The sequence below is a fragment of the Gadus morhua genome, chromosome 16 (assembly GCF_902167405.1).
Source record: "Gadus morhua chromosome 16, gadMor3.0, whole genome shotgun sequence".
Lineage (NCBI taxonomy): Eukaryota > Metazoa > Chordata > Actinopteri > Gadiformes > Gadidae > Gadus > Gadus morhua.
The window spans coordinates 9,927,601-9,949,936 of record NC_044063.1 but is presented as its reverse complement, the minus strand read 5'-3'; the positions used below and the strand labels follow the sequence as shown (position 1 = coordinate 9,949,936).

General features: G+C 45.2%; 2 protein-coding genes and 1 long non-coding RNA gene across 5 annotated transcripts in view; all 3 read right to left on the bottom strand.

Moving 5' to 3' along the window:
- Positions 1–3,518: 3,518 nt before the first annotated feature.
- On the bottom strand, positions 3,519–7,339 carry LOC115560786 (uncharacterized). The gene is made up of 3 exons (XR_003979843.1): positions 7,186–7,339; positions 5,487–5,759; positions 3,519–3,656 (listed from the first exon to the last, which is right to left on the bottom strand). It is a non-coding gene; the product is annotated as an uncharacterized LOC115560786 (long non-coding RNA).
- A 216-nt stretch (positions 7,340–7,555) lies between these two features.
- si:dkey-24p1.6 (protein sel-1 homolog 3) lies at positions 7,556–17,276 on the bottom strand. Its single transcript, XM_030337287.1, has 23 exons — positions 16,548–17,276; positions 15,963–16,440; positions 15,615–15,741; positions 15,400–15,521; positions 14,966–15,081; positions 14,815–14,876; positions 13,876–14,008; positions 13,660–13,795; positions 13,422–13,559; positions 13,130–13,338; positions 12,697–12,876; positions 12,327–12,446; positions 11,742–11,882; positions 11,436–11,498; positions 10,913–11,086; positions 10,453–10,580; positions 10,102–10,185; positions 9,894–9,984; positions 9,587–9,674; positions 9,393–9,502; positions 9,072–9,199; positions 8,868–8,970; positions 7,556–8,479 (listed from the first exon to the last, which is right to left on the bottom strand). Exons 1-23 carry the CDS (start codon positions 16,596–16,598, stop codon positions 8,387–8,389), a joined length of 3,075 nt encoding a protein of 1,024 aa, XP_030193147.1. The 5' UTR covers positions 16,599–17,276; the 3' UTR covers positions 7,556–8,386.
- A 1,619-nt stretch (positions 17,277–18,895) lies between these two features.
- Positions 18,896–22,336, bottom strand: part of stim1a (stromal interaction molecule 1a) — a 28,833-nt gene continuing 25,392 nt past the window's right edge. Inside the window, exons 12-13 of one of the 3 annotated variants that reach the window (XM_030380832.1) lie at positions 21,647–22,043; positions 18,896–21,086 (exon numbers count right to left, since the gene is read on the bottom strand). In XM_030380832.1, the coding sequence (XP_030236692.1) occupies positions 20,549–21,086; positions 21,647–22,043 (935 nt within the window). In that variant the 3' untranslated portion in view covers positions 18,896–20,548. Of the gene's footprint in view, positions 21,087–21,609; positions 22,044–22,336 lie in introns of all 3 variants that reach the window. The other 2 variants (XM_030380833.1, XM_030380834.1) reach the window with 2 other exon arrangements.

Below are 22,336 nucleotides of genomic sequence, written 5' to 3'. Positions count from 1 at the left end.
CAGCGTTTACTGGTATTGAGCTGGACTACAAAGCTTGCCTGCAGAGATGCTGCCGCTAGGTATTGAGGCAAACTATTAAATATTTATATTTTCTTTTTTTTTTTAAGATAGAATAGACAGAACACCAGCTTGTGGACAATAAAGCACATTTTATTATATCCTAAATTAGCTTCAGTGGGTGGAAAAAGCATAAAAAGAAACCCAAAACATTTTATCGATTTTCTTTTAGATTAAGGAATACCTTTCTCAGATTGAATACCATCCTATATTTTCATTGATATATTTATATATATATTATGACTGGACCTTTTTATCTAGTTAAACCCTTTTATCCATTGCAGGCCATGTCGAAATTCCTCGATATCACAGATCCCCATTCAGCCATTTCCTTAATAAGAGATTAAAAAAAATCAATAGCATCACTTTAATCTCCTACGTTTATGAAACCCATGAACTCTATCCTGTATATATTTCAAACAAATCCTTTCAGCGCATTGTTATTTATGAGTGAACGTGGTCTCTTCTTTTGACGAGAGGGGGAATGCATATATGTATGCAGCAAACTCTTTGAAAAAATGGCAAACATCAATATCTCCGAAGCACCATTCTGAACATCTAAAGAACGGCTGTCTTGTGTTTTTCACTTTTTTTTATGAAATGCAATGACCTGGTTTTTCCACTCTCTCAAATTCCAATCCAGCATGAATAGGAGACAGGCGAGTGTGGTTTGTAATGGCCCATCAGACAATCTCCATGATGGATTTTAGAAATTGAGCAGATGACCGAGTGCGCTGGGCCAGACATTTTCTTTTGTTGGCCAACAATACAGAAGCGCAGCCTGGGACAGTAGTGTAGTTGGCCTCAATGTGTTTCACAACACAACAGAACCCCAGCGGCCGAGCCATTCATATCAAACCAAACCACCTCTGGGATCAGGGAGTACAATCACACCACTCTCCCACTATTCTCCAGCTTCCGTGTAGAAATGTACGCTTATATCTAGACAGTCTGACGATCCGCTTATGGAACAAGGCCATACCCACACTTTCCACCACAGACAATGTATCTCCTTGGAAACATCTGCCAAGTGGAAGGTTCTGAAAGCGCGTGTGCGATGTATGGACAAACAAAAAGTATATTTCTGAAAGCGATTACACATAATTGTCAGGTCAGCTGCCAGGCAAAAGTGGTCCACACATTCCAAACAACAACATTTCTGCCTGGTTTCAGTGTTGATGGACGAAAAAACGCTGTACCAACAGAACGGCTTCAACACGAAAAGCTGCGTTTCCCCCCTCACATATCCATCCAGCGTAGCGTGGACGTGGCCTGAGTTTACTTGGCTGTTTGTCTCCCAGCGCAACACAACATTCACCTTGACATGAGCAGCACATCCCTGGCAGAAGGTGTGGGAGCAACAGGGCAGGCAGCCATGCTAATAACCAGATGGTGGTCGTAAAAGAAGCCCCATCAGCCCAGGCTTCTGCACGCTTGTGTGTCTGTCGCTCCAGCAAGGCCAGCCGGCTTTGAATGGAGCCATGCATGCCTCCCTCTGCATTCAGTTTGTCATTTAATTTAACACTGGAATGACTGACTGAGAGTAGGTCCAAGATTGAAGGTGATGGATGGATTGGTAAATACCGACGACTGGTGGATAAAGCAGGATAAGGTGAAAAACAATCCTCTTATATTAAAAAACATCCACAGAGCAGAATTGTGTGGTTATTTCCCCAGATATATTGTCGCCACAAGTAAATTAGTGACACCGATTACCATATGCTCATACCATGGGAAACATGTTTTTATATTCTTCTGTTACTTACCTCAAAGCAATACCATTCAGACTTACACGGATCTGACTGCTGATGGCTGAAAGTTCAGTTTAAGAGTGTTTAAGCAGATCCCAGACCACTGGAGGTCCTACAACAGGAAACGGTTATAAACGCGACACTTCATCACCTTATGGACAGCCCTATACCACCACATGGGCATCAAATAATTGCAAACAGTAAGAAAGATACGGATGCAGATGCCAGAGATCTGTATGCATTGAAAAAATAAAACAAATAAACAAGGATCATTTCCGCTCTGTCCCTACTATGTGTACCAGTTTTATGGCCATTTGTAATTCTCTTGACAATCTCTGGCGGCCAATGCCTCACACTTTATAGTGGAGCCTCTGCCTGCCAGACGGCTGTCATCAAGGCAATGATTCTCTTCCTCACCAGGAGGCAGTTAAACAAAGAGTCCTCTTCCTCCTCTGGAGGGATCATCCTAAAGCTCGGAGATAGTGCTAGGGATGTATAAGAGTCCCATATTGAACACAAAGAGTTTTGTTGGGGGAGCCATATATACAGTATATACTAGTGTGTAATAATGAAGAGAGTTTCCCTTCAGGAATCTTAATTGCCAGGATTTTAATGAGTCGGAGGAGTGGGTCAGCAATTAACCATGACGTCAATTATTCTGCCCTTAAATATCAACGTCCATGTATTCATAAGAACTTGTACTCCCGGTTTGTCATATCCACTAGCACTGTTTGCTATATCCACGACTTAATGAAAAAGTTGAACAATGAATGCATTACGCCAAATACGACTCAATAATACCCAATACTGATCGATCAGAGTGGCTGTCCTGCCGAGCCCATCCCGCTCTCTCTCTGTGTGATGCTCCATCACTCTCCCTCTCCAAACAGCTCCCCATCCATTGCCCATGCGCAGGGGGATCCATTAGACTACCTCCGAGGAGGGCTGGATGTTAAAACACTCATAACTCTCCATTTTCCCACATTAACCTTGCGCTGACCCCTGACGCCTCAAACTTGACATTTGTGTACGTAGTATTGTGTAGACGTAATAGTGTGTGTGTGTGTGTGTGTGTGTGTGTGTGTGTGTGTGTGTGTGTGTGTGTGTGTGTGTGTGTGTGTGTGTGTGTGTGTGTGTGTGTGTGTGTGTGTGTGTGTGTGTGTGTGTGTGTGTGTGTGTATAATTGTTAGTGAGACAGATCCTGCCATGCTATAAATAATTCTGGCCACAGGGAGGTGTGGACACCAGACGAGCGTTCTGACACCAGAGGACGAGGTGGCCTTGTCGTTCTGGGATGTGTGGATTCAATCTGGTCCCAGACCACAAGAACCAGTCCATGTAGCATACCAGTGCAAACAAAGCATGGTTTACACATTGTAAAGCGAATGGATGAATTGGAAAATTGGAAAAACAATACAATTCTTCAAACCATAATATTTCAACAAGAAAACTCTTTGATAACTACAAAGGAATGCAGGTAACTACAGGAAAGAAGGGATTACGTTGTAGTGCTTTTCCATTTTCACCTGGAAAACACTGTCACCTAAACTTGACATTTTCGGTTAGCAACCGCAAAACGCATCCTGACCATAACGATAAGAAAAGCAGGCAGCTACAGGGAAAAGAAGTGTCCACTTAGTCGGTCAGTATCCTCCATATCAACATTCCGACGAAAATAAAAGGGACAAATGGAAAAAGTTTTAGTCTTACCTTGACCCTGGACATGAAGTAAAGGTCCGCAGAGAACTGCAAATAGTTGACAAATGGAGTAAAACGTTGCTGCTCGTGTTCGGTGAACTCTGACCTCCATATTGCTCTGGTTCAATGTGCTCTCTGAACCCTTGGAGGCTGACGAAAAAAAGGGAACCATACTTAAACGCCTTTCTATAAAAGATCCTAGTTTAATATATCCCTCATACATTCGCTGGAAATGGAACAGTAAAGCACCACACTTCTGTTTTGCACTGGCAGATTTCATTACGTTGGGATTCTTTGGTGAATAGGACCATTGACCATCATTTTGAATAATAGAACAGAGATTTGTTCCCTCTATTTTAGAAGCCAGGCCTTGAACACATGAAGAATATGGCCAAACATTAATTTCTACAAAGGATTCCACATTAAATATTAGCCTGAATTTATAAAGACAGCAGCTGTGTAAATAGTTTTTACTAGACATCATTAATCGCACGTCTGAAACACACACTTTTAGTGGGTATACTCAATGAGAGGAAAGATAGCCCTGATATAATCTGAAATAAGCAGGCATCGTGAATTGCAAGAGAAACATTCAGGAACATTTTACGAGAACAAGCATTGGTTTTACAGCAGGTAAAAAAGGACATGAAACCCACAGGAATCAGTGAGGGCATAAATTTGATGAGACTGACTTGCAGCTAAACTTTCCCAGGGATCCACAGCAAATAAATACAAAACGCACAAGCAAGTCTTAAACTGTGTTACACATTCTCCCCCATGGGGTTAGGGTAAGTGCATATGTGGATATACACAAGGCCACTATATATTTTGATTTACCCTGAAACCTTTAGACGTTGTTGGATTTAAGTGACATATGAATTATAGGTTTTAAGGTTTAAGGACACAATAGGCAATAAACTAATTGATTTTTACAAGCGATGCAATTGCTAAATGCATAAATGGAATTTAATCTATTGAAAACCTAAAGAAACTAGCATCTCCATCTGTGTGAAAGTAAGCAGAATGTAAGAGGTACTGTATAGATTTGTAAAGTTCATCTCCCAACAGCATCGCCCATGGTGTTAGCTAAAAATCGTCGATAGCGCAAGGCTTCGTGTGGGTATAAACGAGCAGGGCTAGGCGAAGACAGGTGGCTTCATTAGTTAGCAGGATGTCAGTGGTTGGCCTTCCTGTCTGCACAGAGACTACGCTCATCTCATCAATCTGCCCGCTAGCTCATTAGCATTGACTCAGCCAGCAGTGGGAAACAACACAGCAACACAGGCCCCAGAGACCACAAGACAGGAGCCCTTGACCTGTAATCTGTCAGCCTGCACAAGGTTGGTATCTCCCCTCAAACAGAGCAGCAAGAGTCAAGATTAGGGAAAATAAGGCGACCACGACTTGGGTTTTCACTCTAATTATGTTGACCGATAATAGAAGGAACAGCCTGAGCTGATATAGAATCTCTATCCCTCTCCGAGTATTATCAATAAATAATTTGCATTTCTGATTGGAGAAGGCCTTGATTCTATTAGAATTTGATTTAAATCAACACACATTTAAATGATATATTAAAGTGATAATCTGATTGATTTCCATTTCGCTCTCTGGTTGTAATTTCACCCAGAGATCCAAACAGAGACACAGAACGATGACACCCATTTCGTAACATTCATAATACTGCATACGCAAGGGGTTTCATCAGCGGGCCATAGTCTCAAACACCATTGTGTTACCTAAGCGATAGATAGTGACTGAACAGACATTTATTTACATGAAAATCTTTGCCACACAGATTACCACTCAGTAAATGCAACAGTAATATTAAATCAGGATTGAACTATTGATGATGATACAGTCTGCTAAGACGACAACAGAAATAAACACAAAAGGAAACATACACCTGGGTTGATTGACTGTTACCCTCCACGCACAAAGACATGCGTGCAAAGACACACACAGTTAGCACAGACCTACCTCTATCAGTCAGTCCTGCAGCTCAGCGGGGCGTCCTTCTTACACTGTAGCCGATAACCCACAAGCTGAGGTCCTGCTCCTCTTCCTCTACCGCTGTCTCGCTCCGTTTCCGTCTGTCCGTCTCTCTCTCTCACCGTCAGTACTGTCAGTCTGTCTCTGTGTGTGTGTGTGTCAGTCTATGTCTCCCTCTGCCTCTCTGCCTGAGCGAGCTCTAAGTTAAGTTGTCTCTTCTGCCCACTCCCCACTGCTATGACACCCTCCGACTCTCCATGTCTGTGAAGAGAGAGGCAGAGAGAGAGAGAGAGAGAAGAAGTGAGAGAGTGTTGAAGACAGGAAGAGAGGGCAGGAGAACGATTGTCTGGGTAATGGAGACTGTCGTGTGTGGTGCATGCGTGCTACATATTTGTCATCGAGCACGTAAACTAATTCGTTCCCTCTGTCCCCCGATTCAAATGTGTCTTCCCATTCATGTTGTATAAAATGTATCCTTACTGTCTGGCTATAAGCCATGCTGCTGTGTAATGTTACTTATGAAAACTTAGCCCCTTAAGAAGGTTTGTTAATGTAGGAATTATTTGACAAAAAACAACTAGTTTCCCAGGGGGGTTAATAAAACACACTCCAATTTGACTGTAGGAAAATGGTAAACAAAGTATTGCCTTTGCTGTCGAGTAAGACAAGATATTAGATAGGCCTATTAAGAAATATGGAGGTTAACTGAAGAAAAGATAATAACATTCTCTCAAATCTACTTGAATAGGCTGGTGTGACATAGCAGAGAGCCGTTGAATGTTAATAAGATTGATAGGGAAAGTAAGCAAAGTAATTGTAAACTTTGTTATGCCAGGTCTAGCTTAAAATACGAGACAGCTTTCCAAACATGGCTAGATAAAATGCAAAAAAAACATGCATCCCATTTATACGAATAACCCAGTTTGCCGTTTTGCAATCTGATGTAAGGTCGATGACGTGAAAATATAATTAATCTATTGTCTATGCATTTTTAAGAGGCGATTTTTGTCTATCGTTAATCGTTATTGTGATGAACTTTTATAGCAGCTTAAGCAGTTTGAAATAAAGCTTTGTTCGATTTTTAAGTGAGAAATAAATTGGACAAGAAACGGATTTTCACCCTCCTCATGACAGTGATCTACGCAGAGAACTGAAGCCTCCCCACCTGTAGTAGTCCCGACTGACCAGCAGTGTGACCAGTGACACCCACCCGTCTCCAGACAGAGCAGGAAGACACAGCTAGGCCTAATGATACTGCTCTCCTCTCTTCGCCATCGTTTGGTCGATATTCTACGCAATAGGTGAATCACAAAGTACCCTGTCCTTAACAGCAGCCTAACTAAAAAAGCAATTAATACGATTGATACGTCTCACTTTCCAAAATGTCCCCAATGTGGATACAGGCCTACCATAAAGTTGTTGAGAAGTGTCAACACTTAATTTGCCCAGTAAAAAGCTGGTAGCCTATCAAAGACAGGCTATAAAAAACGATGTGTAACAAATGTGTGAATAGGTGAAAACAACTCTGGACTTTTTTTTAGAGCACCTTGGTAAGTTAAAGTAAAAAAATAACTACAAAACGAGTGAACGAGGTTTGGACCAACGTATTTCTGAATAATGCATCTTGTACGATACATGTGTGTATTGTGTGTCCGTCCTCCAGGTGACGGAGTCCGTCCTGTCTCACCTGGACCAGGTGCTGTTGGTCTCCCAAGACAAGCCAGAGGGTTCAGTGTCCACCACGCCACACGTGCTCATGGACTATATTTGACGGACCCATGGCGGCTCTCTCTGATTGGCCCGGCTGGTGCCAGATCAGCGGGAAGCCAGTCAGGGAGCCCTGCTGGTCAGTGATGGGACTTTTTTATTAATTAAATATAATAAATGTTCCGAAAGAGGGCTAATGAAGTGATATATTTCCCACTGTTCAATAAGTAAATACTATATACTATAAATACTTTGAAACCTTAGAATATATTGCCATACATATGGTGTATTGAGCAGGTTAAACCATCCCAAAAAGAAGGCTGAAAAAGCATAATTAATGATTGAAAGACCAGAATTGAGGTATTTTTATTGGAAATGTTTGTAAGTCTAGAAATCAACTAGTGTAGCCAAACTGATCTATGGCCGCATTCACAGATTGTCTACTAGGCGTATACACATTTACAGATCTGTTCAAGACATTTACAATTTGGATTATGCAAACAGATTCTTGAAATTGATGTAAACAGTCACAAATCTCAGTACGCATTTAGAGATTCTTTAACACATTTAAAAATTGGATGGCTCACACACAGATTAAGATGGTTACACAACTCTTCAGTCACACTTGTAAATCCTAAATGATTCAATCAACTATTCTATTCAACATTTGTTTTAAACTATGAACAATGGCCATGTTTACAAAAGCTAATAAAAAGCTAAATCTTTCAGATGATAGTGGATGCGTTCCGAGATTAATGCTCTCCACAACCAAATCCCGCTCAGACGTAAACACTACTCAAACCACAAACGGAAACCAGAACGCTACCATAACAAAATCTTGGTCCGTTGCCTAGTACAGAGCCTGTGTTCATATGCAGCCATCTGTTTATAGATATTACAAGATGCTTCGTCAGACTGGCTCTGTATTCACACTATGGATTAAAGCTACGGGTAATTTATGTAAAATGACAAATATTTTGTCATCCTGTCTGAAATATATACAAGGCCGAAGTATAAAAAGGAAAAAAACATTAAAGAAATGGTTTATTAACAAAGACATTTAAAACATATATAAAAGAGGACGAGTTTTTAAAAAAGTTAACCATTCTGATAAGAGGCAAAGAGTTGCGTGCCGCTTCATTAATTCTTTAGTTCATGGGGATAGCCGGATGGTGCAGGGTTTAGTGTCGGGACAGGCCACTCCCCCGGAGGTACGCCAGCAGCAACAAGACGATAGGGGGCGCTGTAATCACCACCACGACTAGACTGGACAACTAGGGAAGAAGAAACAACATAGTAGTAAACCAATAACTCTACACAGCTGTGTCCATCCTTAATTATCTACGTTACGTTCTATACATACGTGTTCAACATTTATTATAGTCAATGTTCTTTATTTGCGTTTAAAAAATTGGAGCCTCACCTGAGGATTCAAACGGTTTCTTAGGTATAGTGTGACTAGGGTTTGGCTATGGTTAACAATGCCATAAATAACCAGCATAGTGCTACATTAAGCACTTAAGTTCACATGGTTTGCCAAAGCAGACTCGTCATAGTTCTTCATTTATTTTCTACTGATAAGACATTCAGAAGCTAATTACTCAGTGGCTGCTGAAGAACAGGGGTGAACAGATAAAACAGGTTTGTATGGATAAGACTCACCGTGAGTGAAGCGCTGTAGTCCCTCTGGAAGGACTGCAGATAGACGTTGACGAGAGCCAGACTGCATGGCAAGTAGGCCTCTGTGGACTCAGAGTCCCTGCACCTGTAACACGGGTTCAAGATGAGAAGTTGGCCGAGGATTTTCCCGGCCTTGGAATGCATTGCAAAATAGAAGAAAATACAATTGTAGCAGCACACACACACCTGGTGTACATGGCGGCCTGCAGTGTGTGTTTATCTGCCAGGTAGAGGTCAGGGAGACCCAGGTCGATCAGCACTGATAAAGGCAGCCTGTAGTCCTGCTCAACGAGGAGACCCAGGCTGTACCACCCCTGGAGAAGAGGAAAATGTATGGAAATGTATGGACGGTCGTTCACTAACCCTACTTTCTGGTTTCCCTGGTAACATGTTTAGTGTAGTTCATGGGAACATAGTTTTGCCCCACTTCCAGTGGTCTGAGCGTCCATTGGAAATGATAAAGGCGTATCCTAAAAGACCAGTGAGGCCTCAGGTAAATGGAAATACCTGTGGATCCGCCATGAGTGCAGCACGTTTGTACTTCTGGGCAGCGGAGTCCATGTCTTTGTGTCCTGCGACGCCTCCCTCGTAAAACAGGTCCCCCAGTTTAATAAGGGCTGAGGAAACAGATCCCACAGGGTGATGGGTTGGTCAAAAACCATACACAGGTGAATACAGGTGCTGTCGGTTTATTTGTTTACCTTTGGTGTCAGGATTCTGAGAGTGGACCGTCAGGTTGTAGTATCTCAGCACGCAATGGGCGGCAAAAACAGGATCCAGAAATCCTTCCTGTTCCCGTATTGAAGAAAATAGTTCACAATTAGGTCAGGTCCTTTTTTAATACAGTTTCAACGTGGTTTAGGATGCTGAGGTAAACAACCCAGGGCAAAAACAGGTATTAAGACGCAACATAATAGTGGAACGACTTACCGAGCATAACTATAGGTATCTTAGAATGTAATAAAGAATTTAAGAATGTAATACAACTTTAAATTTGTATTAACTCACGCTGTTTTGTTCACATATATGGGCAGTGTTGAACTGGGCGGGAGCATATCCCGACTCAGCAGCCATCAGGTAGTACAACAACGACATCAGACTATCAGGAAACAAGGAAACCTGTCATTCATTGAGTGATTCTTTCTGGCAAATTATAATCAGTAAAATATCAACTAGAATAAAATCAAGTTGAGGCTTTCACGATAAAGACATGCACCTCTCGTTGTTAAGATGGAACTTCAAGGCCTTCCTTAGAACAATGCCCAGGTATCCATTGTGCTCAGACACCCATTTGGACCACCTGCAGACAGCAACATAAGCGTTGATTCATGCTCACATGTTAGCTTGCTATCACGTAATAGCATGATAGCCTACTTTAATGTAATAGAATATATACAACTAGTAGAGCATACTATAATGTAATGGCATATAAATATGCTATAGCATGTTATAATGTAATATCAACTTGACACGTTAGCATACTTTAATTGAATACCATTTTAACATGCTATATAATATTATTAGCATGCTGATGTGTTAAAGGACAAGAGAAAGACCAGCAGCTAACAATACGGCATCAGCGGGGCGTCGCTGCAGTCGGCCGGGTATCCCGCTGGTCCACATCTCAGACAGATGGATCGCTCCATTCAAATGACCTCTCTGGGCAGACTTCAGGTAGTACTTATAGGCCATGAACTGCATGTGACACACAAATGGAGGAAAGTTGATCCAAACTTCGCGGTCGCCTGTTATGTAGAGCAGATTGCTAACCTATAGATATTTTAAAAAGTATATGTTAAAAAACTAAAAAGGTGTCGGTGCAGGGTCTCACTATTGCTAAGGCCTTAGTGTGGCGCGATGGGTGTACATTCACAGGGACATTAATATTACGGTCAAATATTGATTGGGTTAGGATTATGTTTTGATTAGGATCTAGAAGACGTGAGAAAAAGAAAAAAGCTAAAGAAAAACGAAAAAAAAAAAAGAAGCTATGTGTGTGCATGCATGTGCGTGCGTGTGCGCCTGACCTTGTTGGCGGGTTTCCCAGGGTAGTGGCCCTGGGAATACATGACCCCAAGGTTCATGGCGGCGTCCGGACTCCCCAGGAGGTCGGCCTCTTCCCACAGCTCCACCGCCCGCTTGTAGTCCCGCTCAAACTGCTCGTAGTACCAGGCCAGGGCGTTGGTCGCGGGTACGAAACCCTGTCAAAGTGGGAGAGGATTCGGGATACATTGAATTGTGTGAGTTTTTTTTTTTAAAAGATATTTTTGCATTCTTTTTTATGATCGTGAGATAGAGTGAGATAGGTCGGGAAGGTATGGGAGAGAGAGGGGGAGGACAATGGACCTGCAGCAAAGGACCACGGGCAGGAATCAAACCCGGGGCGCTGCGTTAAGGATTAAGCCTTAATAGTACGCACTCTACCCGGTGAGCCACCGCACCGCGGCGCCCCAAGCGTGTGAGTTTTCAGGGAGGGATTTTCCACAACGTTAGAAAGACCAGGCCCAATAGGAGAGGTCGGTTTTAAACGGTACAAAGGCTTCATCCAACCTGCCGTTTGGCTCTCTTCAGGAAGGCCACAGCTCTCGGGACATCCTTCTTAACCCCAATGCCCTGTTGAACACAGAATAATAACTCTAGGGTCTGCAACCTGGAGCCCCAGCTCCATCTATTAAAGTCACCGTAATTATAGTAATAACTCTGCTCTTAGTCAGTCAATACTACCCATGGACACCAATTAATACACTTCCACTTAGCTAAAGAGAGCATAGTTTATATTCAGCACTGTACAGAACTGCAAAAGCAACATATGCCCGGGTATGTCCTTTGTATGACGGCAGTGCGCAGGCGTCTGACCTGCATCAGGACGATGGCGTAGTCGTACATGGAGGCGGGGTCCTGCAGGCGGACGGCCCCCCTCTCGTAGTGCCTCACCGCCTTCGCCGTGTCTGCAGACAGCCCCTGCTGGCCCCAGAACAGCATGCGCCCCATCGTTTGCTGCGAGGCAGGGAGAGGGGGGGGGGGCAGAGCGATTGTCACGGGGCTGCCATGGTAACGGTTGCCAGGGACAACGCGAGTTTGGGACGACCTGCATCCATTTTTCTTTCTGTGCCCCGACTACTTCGTCCCATTGCAACTGAAGTGCCACAAACTGACTGGCTAAAGGTTACAAAATGTTACACCTAGTCAAGATAGAACTTTATAGTGTTCCCAAAAAGGACAGTTATCAACCTCATTATATTGCATGCATTGTTCCAGGATCCCTTGGTATATTGTGGACATAAGGGATCAAACCAAGAAACCTTTTAGACTGGGATTCAAACACCCTAACCACTTGAAATGCATCAGCAGCATGTCATCACTCCTAATGTGACCGACACACACACACACACACACACACACACACACACACACACACACACGTCACACACACACACACACCTCAGCACTGGCGGCTCCCTTGTGCGCCTGTAGTTTGAGCCACTGGAAGAGGTGGTGGTCCTCACTGGTCTGCTGCCGCAGCGCCTCCTCGTTGGTCAGGTAGATGGCCTCCACGAACGCCTGGGAACACAAACACACAACACTTATTAAAGAGACCCTCTCGTCCCAAGCGACAGGGGTAAGTGCATTCAACAATGAAGATATAAACCCAAATATACAAGAATCTTTTTTTTCTACTGAACTTAATGCAGTACCACTATCACTGGAACACATCTGGTCTGAGGTTGTACCAAGTGGTGTGTTCAATAAGGGCCACGAGGGATGGTGGCCCCCCACAAAAGGACCTAAAGGGACCCCAAGGTGAGGTTACCTGTTCGGGAGACGTCTTCAGCCGGTCCAAAGACGTCTGCTTGGCGATGTTGCCGTAGTAGGCGTAGGCCAGGTCCTGGTCCGCTGGGAGCCCCCGGTCTCCCTGGTGGTGGGCCCGTCCCAGGTGCATCAGGCTCAGCCGGGAGTCCTTCTGGGCCCCCAGCAGGGCCAGGAGCCAGGCCTGCAGGGAGCACACACAGGGCTTAGGGGGAACACTCAGTAGGATAGGCGGGGGGGATAGAGCTCGGCGAAGGGGAACATGATCATAATCAGATGATGGAGATTAATACATTTTGTAAAAAATGTTTTAATAGATAACGTTTTAAATATTGTAAATATGAAATCAATTTTTCAACATGGATAAGATCAACATATGCTAACTCTCGATTTTACAATCCTATTTGATATCTCACCAACCCCGACCCCCAACACACCTTGGTGGGCTGCCTGCGGACTCCGAGCCCCGCGTTGTAGAGGACGGCCGCCATGTGGAGGGAGCGGTTTTCTCCCAGACAGCCGGACTGGAGCAGCAGCGGTAAAACTCTGCTGACCGCTTCAACCTCACCAGATTTCTCTAGTTTTGAAAGTGCTAAAGAATAAAGTGCTTTGCCCACCGATGCCAGACTGACCTCTGACCTTCCTCCTGCGTGAACGTGTAGAGTGAATTAATTATATTGTACATCTGTCATAGAAGGGAAATAATTTTTCAACTTTGTCAATCCATACCATGTTTTAAAGACAGTAGTTTAGCTACGTTTGCAGCTTGACGTCTCTTGAGTGTACCAGCTTCCCATGGTTCACAGTGTGTCTTTAATAATCGCATATTTTTTGCACCTTCATCGTAAAAATCGCCAGAATTTCTCTCTGAAACACACCATGAGTAGAAGTTGATATTGTCATTTGGAGAGTACACATTTTAAGTTACGTTGGCTCCATCTTATGGCCGTTATTTGCAATACACTACCAGCTTCTGCTTCTTGTTTGGCCATCAGAGAGTACCCATTGATTGTGTCCCTCATGTCATTCTGAAGATTTTGACAGGTGTTCAACCACCTGGTCAGGTTTAAATGGTTGAGAAGATAAGGAATATCGACTTCATCCTGCAAATGACGAAACACATCATGAATGGTGTAGCAAAAATTCCACACACAATATTGACATAGCTGTGTAAATACCATACCTTGCTGGTTGAAGGTATTCTGTTTCGGTGGTACACCACAGGACCATAATAACCATCAACACCTCTCATGAATTTTCCTCCTCCAATCACAAAATACCCCTCTGTGTCATCCAGCACTACAGAATGCTTGAAACTACAGAAGACCAAGACAACATAAGACTCTTACAATAAGTAAATTACCGGTAGTCAGAAGAAAGAGAAACAACAATATAGATCTTTCGGTACATAGTGTGGCATCCCGCCCCGTAAGCCTCGGCCCGGACCAGCCCGAGGGTTGGTCCTGGACGGGGTGTACCGCCGTCGCCCACCAGACGGCGACCGAGAGCAGCCCTTTCGCCTCCCCAATACGGGTGATTGGTGGACACCTGGCCGGTGGCAGAGGAGATATAAAAGGGCTGACACTTGGACAGCACGGGAGGAAGAGGGAAGTGCTCGTGTCAGCGAGAGGCTAGAGGCCCACGGAGGCCCTAGACTGCAAGCTCCTTGGTTGACTAAAGTTGATTGTTAATAAATGCCTGCAATGGCTTTAACCCTCACTAAACGCGTCGTTTGTACCGGTAACCCGGCTCATTCAAGGAGCGGGTTGCCACAATAGAAATAAGTGCAGAGTACTAACAATCGCTAAGTTAACCCATTTCCTGAATACAACACGGATAGCTAGGATAAGACGCTACACAATGTTACTATTTTTAAGAACAACCCTGCTGTTGACTACTATTTAGTCAAAAGCACATGTGAAGGAGAAGGTAGGGGATGGACTGTGATAATGTTAAGACAAAGAACCTTTGAGCCATTGAACATCTTCCCCACTATATCCTTACCCTCCTGGTGTTCAACCACAAATAGATTATATTTATATAAAGCTCATTATATTCCACATTGGGGCTAAAGTTGTTTTAGAATAGTTCATACAGAGACAAAAATATTAAATTATCGTACGTGTATTCTGTAGAATAAACACTTTTGGAATGTCCGTCCGTACACGCCATGTTGATGGAGGCCTGGAGGATCAAAAGGAAGGACAAAGAGTTAACATCTTAAAATCATCCACCATCACCAGAGAAACCCATGACGGGGAGAGGGAACCCACAGCACGGCCACGCAGTACCACCCTCAGGTGACACCACTGGCGTAGAGGAACAGTGAACAGACTGAGGAACGCCGAAGATTCCCCCGCTTCTCCGTTCATCTGGAAGTGGAGCTGACCTGCAGACATCAGAAGGGAGATAATCACGTCACTCGAGCTAGTGTGAGTTGGTGAAATAACATGCAATTCTTTTCAGCTGTTACCTTGCCTGAAAACAACAGAAGATGCCAATACTTCAAAAAGAGTAAAACTCTTGGTACCAATTTTATCCTTAAAGCAGACACTTTTATCCAAAAGGAAGTGAACAGTGAATTCTGATACGCGTCATTAAGAAGGTAGGTGGTTAGGATGCCTACTGGCAGGCTGCAGAGTGTGGACATTTTTGGATGGCACCCAGACACACTCGGACCTGACCACCACGACACCATTGCCTTTACCTTTCCGTGTGAGGAATATAACGGGGGTGACGTAGTTGTTGTCAGAGTCTATGTGATGGAAGACGCTACACATTCGTTGGTCACAGTGGCTCATCACAAACAGCCAAACGGAAAACATACACCTGCCAACACACAACAACCAATGAGCCCTGGTTAGTTGACACAGATTCAGTCATGATTCAGTAGTGGTAGACGGGATAGTTTTTGCTTCTCACCATGGATAGGAGACGCCGTTGAGGCGATTATTCTCTAGCACCTCACTCCTGTAGACGCCCAGGGACTTGGTCAGCCCAAAGTTCTCCCCACTTGAGGCATATATGGAAGAGAGGAGGTTCACCGTCTCTGCGAGCGAAAGACGTATGTTAAAGGACTCGCTGCTAAACACACCAAACACCTTCTCAGAACAACGGCTAATGTTCTGTTGAGCACATATTGTCCAGGACTAAAAAAATGAATTGGCTTAAAATGCAATCTTAGAAACAAACTCACAAACTAAACTTAAATTGCCCAAACGGTTTGTTGAATTGTATTGAAGATCATGCGTGTGTGTTCACTTGTCTTACCTTTCTCCTCTGTGCACTGGGAGTGTACAGGGTTCCAAGCCAGCTGAATCATCTGTGAGCCCCAAGAGGGACAGATGTCGTGCTTTTTCAGGGGCCTACTGAGAGGGGGTACGGCCTGCAACTCGGCCAGATCCTGCACCAAGACCGCCCCATCCTCACCCTCTGATTGGCCGGGCCGCCGGAGTGACGCCACCAGGATGCTGCTCTGAACCCAGTGGGTCCCTGGGACTATCCCGTCCCCTCGGTACACCAGCCAGTCCGGGAAGCCCAGCTTCACAGCTCGGACCCTGGGTTGGCCGGGGTCGCAGTGCCAGCGGCCCAACCGGTACGTGGCGTTCAGGCCATCGTCGAAGGTCACCAAACAGTCCACACGTACCAGCGCATGGCCGTCACAAGAGTAGCGCACCCTCAACCGCTGACCGTTTACAGGCTCTTGAGGGGGGTTGAGGAGGGCCACATTGTCCACCCCCCAAGCAAACTGTTTCACCAGGAGGACAACGTGAGGAGCAGAAGACACACCAACAAATCATGGAACGATTACCCCCGCGTGGTTTGAATTGTAAGCATTGATGGAAGGTTACCTACCTGGAGACTGATGAGAAAGTGCACACATTGGTACAACGTTGGGTAGCCCATGGTAATCCAAATTGCTTGTTTTCCTTTACCTCAAAACTATTATTAAAGTGTAGACTATGGTTCCAGGCACAACATAACAAATACAATAAACTCAAACAAATAAACAATCAGCTTAAAAACACTTAATAGGATAAAACTGTTCAGTCTACGTGTGCTGGAACATTACTTCACAGAAAAGAGAAACACTGGAGAACAACAGAAGCTCCAGATCCGGAATTCATCCTGCCTCGCCTAATTGGAGCAAGTGCTTGGGTCAATATTGAACCATGCATCGCTCCACCCTGCTCCTCCAGTTTGAGCACACATAAGCTTTAGAAGGCACAACCAACTTCAGAGACGGGATGAGCTTTCTGTTCTCAAAAACACGCACAGATCAAGGATCAGTCTTTTGAGCTTCATTCAAGCTTTTAAACTAACTCTGACCCTCACACTGGCCATCTGATTAGTCATGTAGAAATGAACAAAAATAATAACAATTTATAACATTGCTTTTTTTACAGCAGTTAAAATAAAGGGTCATGATTTTGTCTATGTGCTCAAAGAGCTTATTAGTCGAATAAAGTACAGCCAAAAATGTGTTCAGATCCCTGCTAGTGAGTGGAGACACTCCATCTCCTGGACAGGTGTGAGGAATCAAGACACTGATCAACAGGATGATCACAGCAGTCATGGAGAAACTGATCAAACGAATGATCCCAGCAGGTGCTCCTAAGATGGTGGACGCCTCAGTGTGCCGCTCCAAATTGTAGTTTTTATTTTGTGCTTTCAAGCCACAGATGCGTCAAGTTTGGGGGGATGCGCAATTGGCCTGATGACAGCAGGAAGGACCACGAGAGTTGTGCGTGCCATAGTGATAGCTGCTCATTCCAATTCTGCATCAATTGTGTGTGCAGATGAATATCTTCCCCAATCATGTGAAACAAGACCTTATTTTCCTTCAATATATGTGGACAATGGACTGATTTCCATATATAAACTATAAACATAAAGTATAATATGTGCTCATATATGTTCAGTGTAGCATGTGAAGACCATTAACAAAACCATCTCGTGTTTCATTCAAAATAGTTTATTGCTATCATGCAGGAGTGCCATAAAAGTCGTGAAACATTACAGAAGATGCAAAATTATTGTTTTTTCTCTGTACAAATATATGTGTTCATAAATAAGCTCAAAAGGAGAGGAACAAAGAGAGAGAGAGAGAGAGAGAGAGAGAGAGAGAGAGAGAGAGAGAGAGAGAGAGAGAGAGAGAGAGAGAGAGAGAGAGAGAGAGAGAGAGAGAGAGAGAGAGAGAGAGAGAGAGAGAGAGAGAGAGAGAGAGAGAGAGAGAGAGAGAGAGAGAGAGAGAGAGAGAGAGAGAGAGAGAGAGAGAGAGAGAGAGAGAGAGAGAGAGAGAGAGAGAGAGAGAGAGAGAGAGAGAGAGAGAGAGAGAGAGAGAGAGAGAGAGAGAGGGGTGTAGGGACCCAATCACTCCTCGAACCCAACCCAGGTTTGGACAACATGTGGACATGCATCACCGTTTATAGTGCATCGAGATTATTATTATTATTAGACGGGGCGCACACAGATCGACACACACTCACGGGACACTTATAGCTTCGTCGTGCAAAAAGAGGTACAAATGACGTTTATAAAGTTGTTGTTTTTCACCATTAGGAAATGTGTTGTTCTCAGCTGTTGGTTAAGCTAAAATTCTTAAACAGTTCTTTCCGTCCATACCATCCGATTTGAGAAAACGAGCCAGCCATGGAGGACTCAACGGTGTGATTTGCAGCACTTGTGGGTTGTGTGGATGGGAGAATCCGAGTCAACAGACCTTCCCCCATTGGTCTCGTCTCCCACTACAGGTCACTACTCATTGTAACGATGCATAGTGCTGTTATGGTATCAAACTGCCGGAGAAATACTGGCCCAAATATCCTGCTGTGGTCTCGTCTGTCTCGTATTACAAAGTTCTGCTGTTTTTTTTTGCTGATTCTCATGTAGGTAAACATTTTTATTGAAAGCGACACATCTGACGAACTACATTAATACCCTTTAACTGACCCATGACAGTGCTCTCCCCTTTTAAAAGAGAAGCAAAAAGCCGCCCTTAAGCTCACATGTATGAAGCTTTCTTTTGTTCCCTGTGAAATAAAGCATATCAAGCTATACATGGAAATATATTATTTAACATCAATATTTCAATAATAGCAGTTTGGCACTTCAAAATTATTGGCTTATTTTTTTAAGCCAGCTTGCATGTCCCCGGAACAACCTCTAGAGGTCGCGTTTGTACATGTATGGAAATAATATCGTTTTTGTCACGTTGAACCTACCACTAAAACACAATTAAAACAATTGGTATTTAGCTTGGCAATAATACTTGCTACAAGCGTGGAGGGGAAATCATCATGAGAAGCTCATTCATTTTGCACACTTCCGTGGAGTATACGTTGAACGTATGCGATAAATGAAGTGACGTCAGTGTGCTCAGGAGGGGAGGCCCTCGTGTTTGTTTTCAGCCCTTTAGTGGCCCCGGCTCCTCACTGATTAACGCTGATCATCGCTGCTCTCAGGACAAACCTCCATGCCTGCCTAAATGGCCCTGACAGATAAACGGGGGGAGCAGAACAGTCTGCCAACTGCCCACACACATACACAAAGCCTGTGGCACAGTACCCACACTGGAAGAGTTATAACCCCCACCAAATAAATCCTGTATTGAATGAATCGTTGCCTAATTTTTTATGGACTTCAGCTTGTAGGCTGTATAGTAACATGGCATTTATTACGACTAAGTGTATTTAAAACCCGATCCCAATACTGAGAACAAGGCCTCCCGGTCCAAACGTGGCCTTATTAGGCCTACCTGGCAAACCCCCCAGTAGATGATCATTAACTTAAATCCTTGACTGTGAAGCTTGAACTGCACTCCGCTGGCCTTCGGATATAAAAGCAAGAGCCAGACTGAAATAAAAAAAGTTTACCTCTCAGTGAACCAAAGGTCGTATTCAGGGGAATGGTTTCTCACTTTCAATTTTCTAATCCACACAGGAACAACGTATTCATATATTTGGTTAAAATGCTCTTATTTCACGTCTGTAAATGGTATCACTTAATAAAAACACACAGGGCCAATAATGGTTGGGAGTGCTACCTGGATGACACATCCTTATTTAAGGTTGTAGTCCACATGTACACTTTATCAAATGAGTCAGAGTGACTACTGGCAGTTACAAAACCTCCGACCTCCTCAGTTCATCATAGCAGTAGTAAACTTCATACATAACTCGAAATGTGTTGTTTTCCTCCTCTGGTGAGAATGTGAATTGATATAAAGCTGGTAACCTCCGTTGAAAAATAAGTATCCACACAGAAACCACAGAAACAAATTGAAGCCTAGCATATTCGTGAAGGCTAAACAGTCAGTCGTAAAGACAAAAATAAGGACAAATAAAGGCTATAGAGTGAGGACTTAGCTGACTGGGGGGACGGGGGGGGGACGCAAGAACCAAGCGAACACCGAAAGCTTCCAAGCATAAGCCAAACAAAGGTCAAAGGTCAAGACATGCAAACCCATATCGAACGGAGCACAAGAATAAGGAAAAGAATAAAGACTAAACATCAGGACATTTGATTCCCTTGGATTGACTGGCACCGCTTCCTGCTGAATAAATAGTACTTTACATTCCGATATACACAGCCCTGCCCTGGGATACACGGAGGCGACGGAGGAAAACCTCACACTGCTGTCGGCTGCTCCCACAGTTCCTTAAAAAATCAGAACCCAACGGAAAAAGACGCAAACGGCCACATATCGTGCCCCCCATCCTTTTGGACCGTTGAGAAAAAAACTAAGAACGGTAAAAACCCAACAGAAAACAGGACGACAACGAACGGTCCCAAAACGACTTCAAAACATTCTCTCAGTTCTCCCTTGGCCCTCGACGTCAACAACATCATCGTTATTATTTCTTCTGCTTCTTGAAGATCTTGAAGGTGTGTTTCTTGCGGCTGGCGACGGAATCCGTGTCTTCGCCCGTGCTGCCGCTGTCGTCCTCCAGGGGGCTCTTCTTGTTGGAGAGCTGGGGGATGCGGCTGCCGCCCCTGGCCGCCGCCTGCTCTCCGGTGGGGGACGGGGTGTCGGGCTCCGTGGAGTTGGGGCTGAAGGAGCGCGACGACTCCGACACCGACATGCTGTGGATCTCGCCCAGGCTGGACGACTTCTCCATGCCGTACAGCCTCTTCATCAGGATGGGGCTCCCGGAGACGGGGGGGGCGTCGTGGGGCCCGCCGCCGCCGCCGCCGCTCAGCGCCTCGTAGGCGCGGTTGCCGCCGTTGGGCGTGTGGGCGTGCAGGGCGGACAGGCCCTCGGCGTGGGGGGCCAGGCCGTGCATGAGGAGGGAGGTGGGCTTCACCAGGTGGGCCTTGGAGCCGTAGATGGCCAGGCGGTCGCCCACTTGGGACAGGGACAGGGAGGAGTCCGAGTCAGAGCGGTTTAGATCCCTGGAAGGGAGGAAGGAAGGGAAACGAGACGTTCGGTCACATTTGGAAATAGACATTAGCAAAAAGGCGATTAAGTGGTGATCAACCCCCATGCCAAGCCCACGCTACGTCTACTCCGAGGCCGCTGGGTCTCCTGCCAAGCATTTAACGCCCTGGGGACAGCCGCTACACGGTAACTCCACACTCGCTGTTAGACTGGCAGGCGGTTGGGGAGGCACTTTTAAAATGGGAGTCAATGGACTAGATTAATAATAAAAACAACGATGAGTGATGGGGGAGCCACAGAATGAACAACGGGAGCAGGTAGGCTGCAAAGCTAGGGGGACAGAAGATAAAGCCTTTAGCAGATAGATAGCCCTGGAGAGGGAGTGCAGACCCAGTGAAGAACAGACCCCGTAAAACGATCAGAACCCGCTGAGACAGAGCGATGACATCACCAGCGTGAAGCAAACAAACAGAATGAAAGAGGAAGGGGGGGGGGGGGGGGGAGGGGGAGAGGGGGGGGGGAGCAGCACCCACGCACATGCGACGGACGCGGTGACGCGTGTGCAGAGGGGTACCCGGAGCCACCGTTAGAGCCGTCCTGCGAGGGGAAGTCTGGGATGGCGTCCAGCGGCCTGAAAGAGGCGTGAGACAGATGGGAGGAGGGGTGTGAGAGGGGCCCCCCCACGGAGCTGGGCAGGCAGGAGGAGGAGAAGGAGAGGGGGGAGAAGGGCGGAGGGCTGTAGGCGGAGGAGCAGACGATGGTGGGATGAGACACGGCCGAGGACAGCGGCGGCAGCGCCAGCGCCTCGAACTGCCCGAAGGACTGGCTGCGGGACTGCCTGAAGGTGGCCCTTGGCCCCCGGGACGGGTGGTGGGGGCCCTCGGCCTGCTGGGGGGACTCTACCAACCTCTGGGAGCCCATGGCCAGGTGGGGGTCCATGTGGCGCTGGCGGAGGGCCATCATGCTGGGAGCTGTGGGACAACAACAACAACAACAACAACAGGGGTTACACACCGCTTGGCGACACACACACAAACGAGGAGAATCACCGCAGGTGGGGATGAGGAAAACCAGGCAGAGGTTTCAGTCGGTAAGGGAGCGTGGCAAAGATAATGTCCAATAAATAACGAAGGAATTAATTGTTTCTTTTTTAGGATGATTGTATGTTTTATAATAATTACAATATCATTATGTTTATTTGAGTTCTTTTCAAGACCCCCATAGCGCTTTACATTGTGTGTGTGTGGGATATTAGAACTGGATT